The sequence below is a fragment of the Catharus ustulatus genome, chromosome 2, assembly GCF_009819885.2.
Source record: "Catharus ustulatus isolate bCatUst1 chromosome 2, bCatUst1.pri.v2, whole genome shotgun sequence".
Lineage (NCBI taxonomy): Eukaryota > Metazoa > Chordata > Aves > Passeriformes > Turdidae > Catharus > Catharus ustulatus.
Genome location: NC_046222.1, coordinates 52173372 through 52188516, shown reverse-complemented (window position 1 = coordinate 52188516; position 15145 = coordinate 52173372). Strand labels below are relative to the sequence as shown.

At 37.3% G+C, this 15145-nt stretch overlaps 1 protein-coding gene across 1 annotated transcript in view; it reads left to right on the top strand.

Annotated features, from left to right (window-relative positions):
• The window catches only part of UBL3 (ubiquitin like 3), a 55729-nt gene extending 42245 nt beyond the window's left edge, over nucleotides 1–13484 (top strand). Inside the window, exons 2-5 of the mRNA XM_033051679.2 lie at nucleotides 3370–3478; nucleotides 7000–7086; nucleotides 11272–11349; nucleotides 11736–13484. Of these exons, the coding sequence (XP_032907570.1) occupies nucleotides 3370–3478; nucleotides 7000–7086; nucleotides 11272–11349; nucleotides 11736–11788 (327 nt within the window). The 3' untranslated portion in view covers nucleotides 11789–13484. The remainder of the gene's footprint in view (nucleotides 1–3369; nucleotides 3479–6999; nucleotides 7087–11271; nucleotides 11350–11735) is intronic.
• The last annotated feature ends 1661 nt before the right edge of the window (nucleotides 13485–15145 follow it).

Here is a 15145-nt window from a genome sequence, read left to right as displayed (position 1 = left end):
ACTTTAGTCTGCCTGGTGATCTCAAAAATCAGTAGTGAGAATAAAAAGAAATGTGTCTCCCTAATGTTAAAAGAAGAATAACTTCACTTCTGTTAATGCAGTGCCACAAACATGCTTTTAAGTGCTGAGCAGGGCTAATCTTTTGTAGTTTATTCTAATCATTTCCTTGTAGGATCCCAACCAGGTAGTTCTAGGGAGTGGATGGTTTAATGTTAAATCTACTGCCTGGGAAAATGCCATGGTCTTCAACAGGTAACCCCCACCACAGCTAAACTACACACAGATGAAGCAAAATAAATCCTTAGATAAACAATATAAATTCAGAGTTTGGGAACTGCTTAGGCAGAGGGAGCAAGCTAAGGGGAGTGTCTCACGAGCCAGTTAGAGTATAGGAAATTGGATATGGGGAATTGAGTGAGAGGCAAAAGGGCTGCTGGTGAAGAAGCTAGGGTAGGCACTGGTGCTGAAAATTTTGGGTTGGTTTGTTTATTCTTTTCAACAGGCAACCCATTCCAAGCACAAGTGACAATTTGTGATGTGGTCTGAACTTCCTCCATTTTTGGCAGTATGTTAGTATTGTAAGGAGGTGCATTAATGCTTAAAAAATAATTTTAAATAATGAGGTATAGGGAGAGTGGAATCAAATGCAGTACACCCCACTTCCAAAAACTAATGAAAAGAACTTACTTTCTATATGTGTATTTTTATACTGTCATCGCAATATGTACTTAGTAACTGATGTGGTGCTGTTTTGCAAACTGCTGGTTAAAGAGGAAAAAAATTAAGAAGTATTAGAGAAACTGTCTGCACGCCTCTTACAAAGGACCTTGCTGGGAGGAGGGGAGGCAGCTCAGAGAGAGCTTGTTTTTAAATTCATTATGAAACAACTGTCAGATAATTTTGATGTTTCCTGATTCATTTAATGACAAAGGTAAGTGTAAAGACATCTTGCTGCTAGAATTCATTGATGACATGAAGTTTGAAAAGTGCTTGTGATGTAGAGAGGAAGAACTTTGGGGGATTTCTTGGGTCCAGTGCCCAGACATGGGGGAAATCTGAAACATCTTTGTGATGCAGAATATATCTTTACACCTAGCCTCCTTTCTCTCTGAGGATGGAGTAATAGGAGTGGGGTGAAATTTGGAGCCATGGGCTTTAGGGTGATGCAGCCAAGATAAAATCTTGGAGGCTGAATAATTGAAAGAATCAAAGTAGAAGAGAGTGCACAATAACAGAGCAAAAAGTGTGGTGCAGTTAAGAAGAAAGTATGTGTGCTCTTGGGACACAGTCACAGATGTTTCCAGTAGACAGAGGAAATTACTGGTGGTGTGTTATACAAGCATAGTGAGACATCACCTAGTGTGCTTCAGAACTTGTCATTTTTTTGAGGTGGAAATAGAAGAAACTGTGCAGAGACAGGCTCCTAGGATGAGAGGAGGAATAGGTGTCTCACTAGAGAAAGCTTGAAGAGATTATCTTGGGTATTCCAGCTAAAGAAACTGTATATGTGAGTGTTGTGGAGACTGTAAAGGGGGGCGAAATACTGAAGCTGAAAGACTGTATAAACAAAACAACACCTGAACATAGTCCAACTTTTTGAAGCTTCAGTGTAGTTTCATCACAGCAGTCAGGTTTTTGGAGTAAGCAGGAACAGTAGAACTTGATCTGCTTTTTCTGCTAAATACTGGTGAAATTTGAAAATAATTCCTTAATCACTGTGGATGTTTCAAAGAAAACAAAACTTTGTTGGGTATAGCCAAATATATACTGAATTTTATGAAGAGTTGTCTTTGACTAAACAGCATTCCCTCAGTTTCTCTCTTTCAAGTTTTTTTGTCATTACCTGGTATGCTCCTGTGGTGGCTGTGGTGCTTTCTCAGACAGCTACCACTTGGCTGCTTTCCTGGACTAATGGGAGAACTTGTATTTTCCAAGGGATGTTAGTAGGAGGACAGGGAGGAGAACTTATCCTTTTATGCTCAATCTTTTTATACTTACTACACTTTGAAATCGACACTGAATTGCTTTTAGGAGGGGTCATTTCCTTCATTGACCTTGAAGTGTGCTGGATGATAGAGATTGTAATTTGGGTACCTCCATTAGGTGCTTAAAGATAGGTAGGATGAATCCAAGCCAAAGCATTCAAGAGAGAATAGATGATCTGTCTAAAGAGCTTCTGAAGTAAGTGGAGAGTAGGCAGCTGAAGCAGGGCTCTTAATGTTCAGTGGATATGATGCACTGAGATTTTTTCAAGAAGTCTAGAAAACTTGGGCATTGCTGTAAATTTTTCACTTGATATTTGATGTAGAAAACAGTTTACTGAATTCCAACAAAGAATTCTTTGTTACAACTTACCCAAAGTGAGAGCCACAGCTTGACAGTTTAACTTGGAAAAAAGTATCCAAGCAGTTAGTCTGCTAAAGTCTCACTGAAACTTGATGAAATGTGTGCTTGCAGGTCAAAGTACAACAGCAGCTAGACTCCTGCTTGCCATAGGCATTGCGAAGTGCTAGCTACCCAAATGTATTTTGTGACCTTGCTAACAGTCGCTCGAGGAGCCAAAATTTAATCTCTTCTGCATTGTAAATAATGTCATAGTGAACTCTTTATACGTGTTACTTTAATGCTGTATGGAAAAGAAATTCTATTCAGTAATTTGCAAATAGAAGAGAGGAAAATTATGGCTGAAGGTGCTGGTGGCTATATGGAGGAAACTAATAGAAGAAAAATTATGGTGTGATGTTACTACAGTGCTGCATGTGGACCTCACCTTGCTTGTGGTGAAAGACAGTTGTGGGATGAAGTTTTGGAAGACTGGCAGAGGGATTCTGGAAGGCAGCTTTGTGGCAGTGGGAGCAAGGAAGGGTGCTGTCTGACTCCCTAGTGTTTTGTAGGAGATGCACTGGCTGAGATTGGGAGGGAGCAATCTAGGGCTTTTATTTAAACTCACAGGCTATTCAGCTGCAGATTTTGATATATTAATTCTTTCTGTATAAGTTAATTTTTCAGGTTATATTTTTCCTCTTCATTCAGGAGCTATGTTGCTTATGTGTTCTTGCTAGAGTATGTTTTATATTACTGAAAGCTCTTTTTACTGGCACAGTTCTTTCAATCACTAACAGAATGTTCTGGTGTTTATAATCAAAAATACCAGCTGTTAGAATTTAATCTTCCTAGATTATGGGTATGTGAACAACATTTTATTGACCTCTTTGACCCTCTTTTTAACATATGTTAACATGCTAAACTGTTTTCTGAAATTATTTGGCTCAGTCTTTCAAAACCAACGATAGTTTTTAGTGACTGTAAAAACTAAATAATTTAAGTCATCTCTGTAAGCTTTCCTAATATTGATGGTTTTTTTACCAGATAAATTTGCGCCTCATCTTGGTAAGCGGGAAAACAAAAGAGTTCCTGTTTTCACCGAATGACTCTGCTGCAGATATTGCAAAACATGTGTATGACAACTGGCCAATGGGTGAGTAGCAGTGTGGCTTTGGCTATTTAACTGGTGAGCAAGGAGCTTCCCTGTGTATTCAGGCTAAAGTGTCAGTAAACTGATCTCCCGCTCACCATTCAAATTAAGTATGTTTATTCACTATCTGCACAAAAATTTATATAGAAATACAGTGTCCTGCCTACAGTTCCTTCAGTTAAGGAGATTTTTAGGTGTCAGAACTGTTTCCTGCTTTATTTCTATTCTATTCTATTTCAATTTATTTCCACAAATTGAAGTACTTTTTTCCCCTATCTTTAGACACTTTTCTTTATTGATCGTGTTAGAGGATCTAGTAAGTGTGAGGAAATGTTGGAGATATAAAACCTCTTCTATGAGGACAGCTGAAATAAAACATGGGAAGTCACAGGAATGCATTAGTGACATTGAGTCTGAAGTACTTTTTCCTTACTGCGTTATCTTGGAAAGGATCTGTAATACTGATACTTTTCCAGGAAAAAAACAAAATTCTAAGAGACATTAGAAGACTGGATGTTGTTTGTGTAAATATACTTGGTGTCATACAGGAGTACTGGCTTTGGAAAATGAACTTGAGAACTTAAGATGTGTATTCATATATGTGAATAGGTCCCCAAAACAAAGTGCTTCTGTTTTCCCCACTATGATTTCATGGGAAAATAGCCAAAAGACAGACATAGCATTACATACGATGAAAGAAAATGCTTCTTTTGGTACAGGACTTCATTTGGGTTACTGTTTTGATGTTAAAAAGACCACTATTTAGACAAACTAAAACATTGCACTGTCTGTTTCTGTGCTGCCTTTGTCAAAGACATATGGTGGGTGATGGTTTATGCCAAAAAGTTAATGGTGATAATCGGTATTTTAGGCCTTAAACTGGTCTTTGAGGTCAGGAAAAAAGTTCAGTTTGCTATTTGATTTGCTGGGATGCAGTATTATGTATTTAGTAAAATATATAATGAAGGAGGAGGTTTTAAGTCCTTTGAAGTATTAGATACAGATGTAAAATGCTTTAAAAATAGGTTAACATAGCATCTGTGCTGTACATATTTTAATGTGTGGCTATAACATAGTTGTCATACCAAATGCTCTTTGTGTACATTTATCTGAATTGGTAGAGGCAGAACTGGATTTTTTTTTCCTTACTCAAGTTTATGCCTGTGAACATGTGATGTTGTGTTTGCAGTCTTGTGAAGAGCTTGAAAATTGCAGATTCTGAGTTTGGAGTTGGGAAGAAACCCAGACTTTAAAGTCTCTTCTTTAAAAAAAAAAGTAGAACCAGACATGGAAACTTCGGTTCAAATACCTGCTGTCCTGAGGGAATGCTCTAAATTTTGGTGAATATTTAATTGCTTTTGCAAAGAAGAATAGTCTGAATCTAAAAGAAAATAAGTTTCACTTCAGAATAGCATATAGATTTTCATAAACATTAGCCCATTAGCTAATGGGTGACAAAGAGTGCTCCTCTTTGCCACAGAACTGAGAAATCTTGATGAGGACTAAAACTGCCTTGAAAAAGAGATGTTACAATTGTTTTTACCACCATTTTGACTTGTCATGATCTTTTAGGGGGAAAAAGGAATGAAATAACCTCTGTCACACACTGGCAGGATTAAGGCAAACCTCGCTCCATTTCTTTTGGCAATACAGTTGTTAATTAAGGATCTCTCTACTTGCAGTAGAAAATGCCACATTTATTTTAATTCATATCATCTAGATAGGTTACCTGTTCTCTTTTTCCCCTCCCCATTTTCTTCTAAATAATATTAACTTCTTTCTTGTACAGCAATTATCTGAACTTCAAAAAAAAAAAAAAGCTAGATTCAGTGAGTCCTTGGCTCATTTAGTAATTGGTGGAAATTAAAATTTGAATTAATGTCAGAAAGAAATGTTTCAGACTTCCAGCCAAGAAGCAGAAATTAAAAGGATGGGTAACTTGGCAGCTTAACAGTGAGAAAATACCTGTGCCAAAATCTAGTTTGTCTTCTTTTGGTTGTGGTTTTACATCATTATGGCACTGTCAACTGGCTGAATTTCTCCTCTTTACAGCCACATATAGTGGAGTTCAGATTGTATGGAGTAAAAAAAAAAACCAAAACTGTTATGGTAGCAGTGTGATAATTCATATCCTTGATGTAGCCCACTTCACAGCACAGCAGAATGGGCATGTGCTTGAATTGCAAGACAATTGAATCAGACCCTAAGTGGAAATACTTGAAATTCAAATAGCTTTGGTTGCCTAATTTGATGTAATCTTGTAAACCAGGCACATGGGAGCACCTGGGAGTGTTGCAGCTTCTGCTGTTGGTACCAGCCTTGTTCCTGCCGTGGTCTGGGGCTGAGATGGCTCCTGCTGCCCAGTCTCTGCCTGCTTGCTTTTTGCACCAGATGCCTCTCCGTACACTCTGCAGCTGTGGCTTTTGTTTTAAATGCTTCCCCTTTCACCCTTTTCAGTTCTCTCTTTTTGTGGTGCCCCTTGCTATTGCCTGTATGTTAATTGTATGTTCCCAGTGAACAGGTTGGTTTCTGAGGCTTGTCTTGATCCCTTACTGAATATTCATTTTGCTATATAAACACTACAAAAAGAGAAAGAGAGAACATTTGTGAACAACTGTTGCCAGTTATCTGGTCGTCTAAGAAACAGAAGACTGTATTCCCAGAGAGACCATTTAAATTGAACGTTTCAAGGCTTTATACTTGTTCTGAAAGCAAAGTACACATTTATTTGTTCTTCACATTGTGATGGGGAATGGAAAAAGAGTAGGAAAATACCATTTAAGCTTATCATTTATTTATGATGGCTTAAGCATTATAGGAAAATGCATGTTTGCTTTTTTTTGAACCACATAAAAACATTCACGGATGGGCCTTTGAGAAGCTCCTGAAAATGTATGGGTGGGTGTCTGCTCTGAGAGAGCCTCTGTTCCTGCTCTGTGGTGGCGGTCGGGGGCTGCTCAGGTCACTGCCCCCTCCAGACATGGAACTGGCTGGATCTGGCCATCATCGAACGGCGCTGAGCTGCCTGCGGAGCTTTTTTTCAGTGCTGTGATCTCAGAGTCCTGTTTCAAGTGACCCATCACATGCGCGCTCGCTCTGTGTGTGGCAGCTTCCCGTTGCTGGAGAACAGCTCCAGTTAGTCAATTAGCTGGTGACAGGGAGCATGGCTTGGGAAACTTCAGAATGGCCTGGATATCAAGAATCAGGAAGTAATTTGCATGTATGAAATATTTTCTTTAGGACTTGTGTATGTGCTAAATATATCCTGCAGTCTGTGACATCAGCAATATTTATACTTGCAGACATAAAATTACGTGTTTCAATGCCCAATGTCAAATAATAAATTCAAGAATAGACTTCAGGAGTACTGGCCTTGAATTATCTTGGTGTACCTTCAGCCTGTGTTCTCTCTTTAGTGTTTTATGCAAAAGAATCCTGTTCCAAATTTTCCTGGATAAAGGTGAGCGAAATAACAAATGATGTTTTTATTACAATGTAACTGTGGAAATTCTCTCTCTCTTCAGATTGGGAAGAAGAACAAGTCAGCAGTCCAAATATCTTGCGACTTATTTATCAAGGGAGGTTTCTTCATGGCAATGTGACATTAGGAGGTATGAAAATAATTTTCATTATACATGTTACAGTTAGGCAAAGGGGATATTTACAGTTCAGTGAATACTACTTTACTGTTCAAGATCACAGGATGGCCTACTTTATACTGTTTTTCTTGTGCATAGAGTGACATTGTACTTTATTGCATATTTTTCCATGTTGTTACCATGAGTTGTTAAACTTCGAGAGGTACCACCTGCTAAGTCAAGTCTCCTCTCACACAAAGAAACTGTGGTCCTGCTTTTATTTGTTGTCTTTCTAAATGGAATACTTTATTCCACCTCTCTTACACTGCATTTAGTAGGAAAAGCTACTTACTAAATATCTGAAATATTTTTAAAGGCCTGATAAACTTCACGGTAATTGATCTAACAATACTTTAAATCTTAGTGCAACGCAGGAAGACATCCTGTGAATGAGAATGAGGGGAAGCATTCTTGCTGTCCAGTGCTCTCCCAGGGATACAATTGCATAGTTATGCGAAAACAACAGTAAATGGCTTCACTTCGTTTGCTAAGGAAATGCAATTCAACTGTGCCCCCTCGTGGCAACTGTTTCCCAACAAATACGCATTTTGGTGGGAACCCTTGCTAGAGGTGTGACACACGTTTGTTAAGTCATCTCTCCTTTTGTAGATGGCATTTGCCAATGGGAGCATCAGCTGTATCAGTGACTAAACAATATGAGACCCTCCATTCTGTGCCAGTTTAAAAACAAATTAATGCTCCTACTTTTATGTTCAAGTTATATTTATGGTTTGGTACGTGAATTCAGTACAGAAAGGAGAACATAATATAATACAAAATCACCAATTAATTGCTTTGAGGTTAAGAGGAATCTGAAAATAATATTTCTGGACTGCTTATGGTGATGTTCCATGAAGAATTGACTGGGATGATATAGCTATTGATTCACTTTATACCATTCCCAGTGTTGCCTAGTGATGTACTTATAGATTTATTTTCCACATATATAAATTTTTAATGTTTCTATATATACAAACAAGATCATTGTCAGCTCAGCTGGAAGAACTCTGAAATTTTTATTCACTCTTTAATTTGTATTTTTACCAGGTGACAGTGAGTGCAGCTAGTAGCAGTTGGAGTAGAGTTGAAAGACAAATGTTAAGTCTTGGATCATCTCTGCAATTAAAGATGCTAGTCTTACCCTACATTTCCAGGCAAGGATAGTTAACTGGGATTTACTTCACCATTCATCTGAGTCCTGCTCTTTACCACCAGCATTTTTTCCCTTTAGTGACATTTGTCTAAATCTGAAAAAATGTTGACTATTTGTTTAATATATTTACTATATTAATTAATGAGTTAAACTGAAAAATAATAGCTGCATGCTGCTGACTCTTGCATTAACTTAGGTCTATGAATTTTGAACACTTACTTGGGTTCAGGGCATTTTAGTTCATTCTTAATCATCCATGCGTTGCGATTTAATCATCATGTTTTTACCCCAAGGATCTTACATGTATATTAGTGTTTTTGAAAAAGAATTTTGTTGCTGTATTGTTTTAAGAAAAAGAATCCCTAAAACATTGGCTTAACTTCAGCACTAATGAAGTTATCAGGAGTAAGATTACACAGCTGAAAGGGGAACAGGAATTCATGAAACAGCCTGAAAAGACTCTTACTACAGTTTGTGTTTTTCATTAGAGGTAACCTTAAGTGAACTAGTTGCCTTTAAAAGGGAGGTGAAGGGGGGAGGTTTCTTGCTAAACACAATATTTATATTATGTTTCCTATAATACACTTTCGTTAAGCTTTTCTAGCTGCAGTTCTCTTTGACTGGGTTATAGCACTTAGTGTTATATTTGCTTTAGGTGATTAGAAAATATTGATTGGAATTTGGACCTCCTGAAAATCACTTTATCACCCAGTGAAACAAAAGTTTCCAAGGAAACAGTTTGGTGTTTTCTTCTTTAACTGGAGTCCATTTTTGTTCACTTTTACCTTACACGTCTGTGTAGTGGCTTATGAATTTGAGACTCCTATAAACTGTCTCAAAATGAGAAAATGATAAGAAAAAGTGCTTTTGAGTGTAAAACTTTATTTTCAAGAAATAATTCCTTTTGATACCTTCTCTGAATGGCCTGTCACTACAAGACCAGCAGAGCTAGTGGCACTGGGAGCAGTGTAAAACAACCACTAAAGCTGTGCCGCTCCTGCCTGCAGTGCTTGAGCCACACAGTTTTGTTGTGTGCAGAGGGCTGGGGAGTTGGCTACCAAGGCAGAGTCTGTTGTTCAGCTTCCAACAGGAAATTTAATCCTTTTAGCTAAATATTTGTTCTGCAGTTTGCATTTCAAATAATATTAATTAGGGAAGTAATACATAATCAACAGTTCTCTATTTCTTGGTAGATAATGGTAATCAGCAGCATTTGCTTCCTTATCTACTGGGGAAGGGAACTCAACCCACCATGTGCCATCCACATTCCATAAAGGGGTGAAAAGTTAGTTCTGACGATAGAAAGTACAGAACAACAATGGAATTGAACAGTTGGGAAAGGAATTAAATACAGTTTTGGTTAAAATGAGAGAAGGGGGTGAGAGCACAAAGAGAAGAGCAACAAAGGATTACTGAGCATAGGTTAGGCTGCTCAGAGGCTGTCTTGGTGCTCCAAGCAAGAAGCTGGAAATTTCTAGCAAGAACTTGTGTAAACTATGAAAACTAGTAGCTGAAATCAGCTAATATAAATATTAGCATAGTTCTACTTGATTACTGTAAATAGTTGATCTCCACAACTCACTAATCAAGTCTCTTGAATTGTGTTGATATTATGAAAGATGTTCCTAATGTGATTATTTTGTAATTCAAGAGTTTGTTATGAAGACAATCCTTTTCCATGGAGTTTGCAAAAAGCATATTAACATTCAGTTTGAGTTTTCAGTTGCTTCATGGTATCAAGTACCCAAAAAAAGAATGCATCATCTTTTTCAGATTTCAAGCTATCCATAGCTTCTAGTTGCAGGCACAGGCATTGTGTCAAGTAAACGAAGCAACTTTTAGATTTGCCTTTCCATTGAGGTGGCTTTTCCCAGAGTACAGCTGCTTCAAAATACCTTGTAGAGTTCTGTATCATTTTGTGTGCTCACACCTGTGTTTGAACCTGAGTTTTAATCATAATTTGCATTTTTAAAAATAAATATGTAGACAGCAAACATGATTTAATAGCGGTGTTGTAGAGAGGCTTTTTATTACTGAATCTTTAATCTATGCTGTAGTGATTAAAACAGAAAGTCAATTTTTGCTTCAGTTACCTTCAGGTTTATTGGCCATTCCTTATTCATTTGTTTACTTAAAATGCCATTTCATTGTATGTGAAAAAGCTGTAACTTGAGTTTGATAGGACAAAGTCTACTCAAATCAGAATTATTTGTGCATTAAAGATTAAATTCTTACTAAATTTATCACTGATTTTTGATTTTTTTTTTTTCCACTATAAGGTGGGAAGGACAGAACTTTGACCATCTTTGCCTTCTATTTCTCAGAAAAACAATCAAGGAAGATACTCTTAAGTATACTCTTAAGTGTATTTGTATACTTAAATTGGAATGTAAAAATGTTCATTTTCATTTCAGACACAAGCAGAATGAATTGTGGAAAGCACCATTTTTAAGAATTTTGTGTTGCTAAAGCTCACAAAGGCAGCATTGTGAGAACTGCTATTAAATCTGATATTTTTCACATGCAGCTGATGTTAGAGATTAGTATTAAAAGGCAAGATGTAGACATTTTGTATTTTGAAAAATCTGTGTCATGGATCAAAATATGTTATAGGAAAATCTGTTTTGCAGTAGAGGCTCAGTGTTTTGATATCTCAGGAATAACGATTTGGTGGCTGCATTAGCAACTTTTTTGCATCCTTATCATTAAAGAGTACTTAACACCTGAGTCTTGGCATGAATTCCCACTTCACTTCTTCACTTAAAAGAGGACGGCTCAGTTTCCTAACAGGAGTATCATGTCTTTAAGAATGCAGTGTTTTAAGTGACTATTGTCATGCCCTGAGTCCCTGATTTACCAAACTTCAACCAGTAAGCAGTTCAAACCTAACAGTATGAACTTTTGAACAGGTGCTAATCCAATTATAGTTAGTTTCAACTGGGTATTTTGGAGAAAAAAAAAGGTTGATATAATGTGCTAATAACTCTCCCTTTCTCCTTCTGCAGCATTAAAACTTCCTTTTGGCAAAACAACAGTGATGCATTTGGTGGCTAGAGAGACACTGCCAGAACCAAACTCTCAAGGTAGGCTGGGCACTAGAGACTTTCTTACTCGAGTACATGGCAAAGTGGTCAGGTCTCTTACAGGCTTTTTGAGTATTTCATAGTACAGAAAAGTCAAGTCCTTGTGCTCTTTTGTGAATAAGGTAATGGAATGCTTTTGTAGAAAATTGAGAAACTAACTTTTTGGTTTAGCATTTTTATATAGAGCAGAAACTTACTCAGACCTTAAAAGTTCTTGTTTTTATTGTGAAAAATTAGTCCTGATTTATTTTTCAGTTATGTATTTATATCTATAACAATAAATAAAGAAATAACTAATAACAGATTTGTATTAAGCATACTCTCACACAGAACAGCCTCATTGCTTTAGAAATGTAATGTAAATAAAACTTCCCTCTTCTTTGCAGGTCAAAGGAACCGTGAAAAAACTGGAGAAAGCAATTGCTGTGTAATCCTGTAAACCCTGTTAGCTTTACCTGCTAAGTGTGATGTAATATAGTCTTTGTCTTTCATGCTGCTGGAATAGAAGAGGCCCTACCTTGCTTCAAACACCTGTAGGAAGAGCCTGTCTGTAAATCCATGGAACTGAAATAATACACGAACACTGTCTCATTAGTCTTTTTTTTTAAAAAAAAGTGAAAGATCTATGAACACTTTATTTTTTTCAATTCCTCCTTTGTTGAATAATCTTACAGTACATCACTTTTGAAAGAATCCAATCTCCAGAAAGGTTTGTGTTCTTTTCCATAGCAGGAATCTTTTTGCTACCACGAAAATCTGTATTAACCGGATCTAACCAGTCAAGCTTTCTAGATGCAATTTGCACTAAATATGGTTGACAGTGTATTTCTCCTCAACAATCTCTAACAATATTTGAGACATTTAGTAATAACCCACAATGTATAATGCAACACTGGAAAATAGTATATTAATAATTAAAACAAATCTCACTTATGGCCAAATCAAAGCAAAAACTGTTGAGTCAATTCTACCTAAGTCAACCTTGGTGGCCAAACTGGCACAGAATACAAACTAAACCAAGTCTAACTATATATATTTTCACTGCAACAAAGAAAAAATACTATGTGCCTGTAATTTAAAAGCACTCTGTAGAGGGCTGATGAAACTGATTTTTTGTTACTGTGTGCACTCCAATCGTGTGTTAGTTGAGTGCTTATTCAGACAGCACAAACAAGTGCAGAGAGTGCATTTCCTAGCCTTAATATGGGAGGGGTAGTTTCCTGTAGTTCATAGGCTTTTATTATTGTGCATAAACGTTAGAAAACATCATTTACTAATCAATTTTATGTATTTGAATATTGGCAATTGGTGTTTTTCAGTCATTTTTCTCATCTGTACCTTAGACTCCAGTGTCATGCTTACTCATTAGAGATTTCAAAAGAATTATTAAAATTTAAAAAGCAAAAAGAAAAACTTCTGCCATAGTACTAGTTTTGTTTCTTTACGTAATCTGCATTTGGTATTAGTGCTTGCAATGGTATTAAAATCAGAAGCTGATTTTGAAGGCATACATAATTGAAAAAGGATGCCATTCTTTTATTTCATATCAATAATTTAAATGTTGATATGCTAAAGAAATTTGCACAGCACTAAAGCATGAGCTAGTTTCATCTAAACCTGTAAAAAATAAAAATAAAGAAAAATTAAAAAATATAAAAGATTTTATATTTTTTCACTGGGGAGGAATTCTTCCTGGGTGAAATTACAAATATGTGTAGAATATATTTAATAAAAATCTTATAAAATACATAACTATAGAAGTTAAATATAGATTGGCGTGTAGTATAATAGAACAATATTCCATATAAATAGCTTTAGCCTTTAAAAAACTGAGTCACAGGTTGACATTGTGTTCTGTACTTAAGTGTCCACAACTCTTACAGATGTTCTGTGTAATCGTTTTTCCGAATGATTGGCATCATTCAAATGTAAACAGGTTATTTTATTCATTGTTACTGCTTTGATGAAATGCTTTATATGCAGTAGATTTACAAAAATATTGTTCATACTGATCAGAATTAAATTTGTATAGAGCAGAGTTTTAAAACAAATTGTAAATAGCACTAAACATTTTCTTTCTGCAACCTGTACTGATAGACTCTTCTGTAAACTAAATAAAAGAATATTGTAGTGCATTTCAGTGGCGTTTCAAGTACTTCTTAATCTGGAAATTAAGTAAGGACTCCATTTTATTTATTGTTAAAAAAGCCTGATGAAAAATGTTAATGGGATTTATCACTTCAATATTTGTTTCCCTTTCACTTAATAAGTGGTCTGGAAGTCTTTTTTCTGTTGAAGAGGAATGTGAGCATGAGCAGTTGCAAATATGCTGCAGTGTCACACCCTCGTGTGCCTCTCAGGAGCTCCTGCTGTGAGTTTTTGCAGTCTTCATTTGCTGATAGCAAAGAGCATGCACATACTGCTTGAGGTGCTGGGGACTGAGATGGCACCTTATGTGCTCATTACCAAAATGAGCCTTGGGAGGGGGCATTTCCTTCTAGTCTGCAGTGTGGTTGCTAAATAAGAAACTGTAGGGACACAAACCTTCTTTAAAAAGGCAAAAGTGTGATAGACTTCCCTTTTCCGAAATGCTGACCACCCAAGTAACACAGACTTAGATGGGAAATGGCTATGACAGTACAAGAAAAAGAAATGGTTTGAGACAGGACATGCTCCGTTAGTTAAGCAAGGCTTTCAAATGCATTGATTTTGAAAAACAAATGCAGGAGATATAATCGTGGTTTGAAAAAGTAGCCAGGTACTTAATACAGAATAAATACATGAAAATTCAGAAGCTTCTAGTCAAAGTATTTGGTGAGGTTCTGTAGCAAAGTATGTGGAGTTCCCTTTTGTTAAGATGAATAAGATGCATATACGCACATGTCCAAGCAAATCCTTAAATACTGCCTGGCATTTAAAGCATGCCAAAATGACTCCTGCAGAAAGTGGATAGAACAGTTTGCCTGAATTTTCCCACCAATTGTCAGAGTTCTGCCCTTGGAAGAGCATTTCTGTTGTGGTGTGAGGCGGGTGGAAAACTGGGGCAGGGGGATTGCTAAAACGTGTTTTCCTTGTGTGCTTTGTATTGTGGTTTGTGTATATGCCAAAACAAAAGCAGTAGCTCTTAATCCACATTTCCCAGCCTTGCTAAAGCTCATGCGTATGCTTCTCTTCTACTTGATTGGAGTAAAGTGGGCACTAGCAGCCCAAAAAGATTAAAGCTAAGTCTTTGCAGAGTCGGGCCATTGGATGGTCTGATAGTGCACTGAAGAGTTTGACATTTGATTTGCACTGCCAGATGGAAATTATCTTTTCCCTATGCATGAGTTAATAGATGTCATGAAGGAAGGGAAGGAGAGGATGATCTGGAGCTCTTCTTACTCTGAAATACCATAAATACATCTGTCTCCTATACCATTGTGTGTGTGTTATAAACAATCACACGTGAGGAATAATACTGTGGTGGATAGCCCAGAGTGCTGTGCAGCCCTTCAGAAGGACATCGACAGGGTGGAGAGATGGGCAGAGAGGAACTGTCTGAAATCCAACAAAGGCAAATTCAGGGTTCTTCCCCTTCCACCAGCACGGGCTGAGGGAAGGAGCTCTGCAGAGAAGGACCTGGGGGTCCTGGTGGACAACAAGCTGTCCCTGAGCCAGCAGTGCCCTTGTGGCCAAGGAGGCCAGTGGCATCCTGGGGTGGATTAGGATGGAAGACCACTGCCAGCAGGCCAGGGAAGGGCATCCTGCCCCTTTACTCAGGCCTGGTGAGGCACATCTGGAGTGCTGTGTCCAGTTC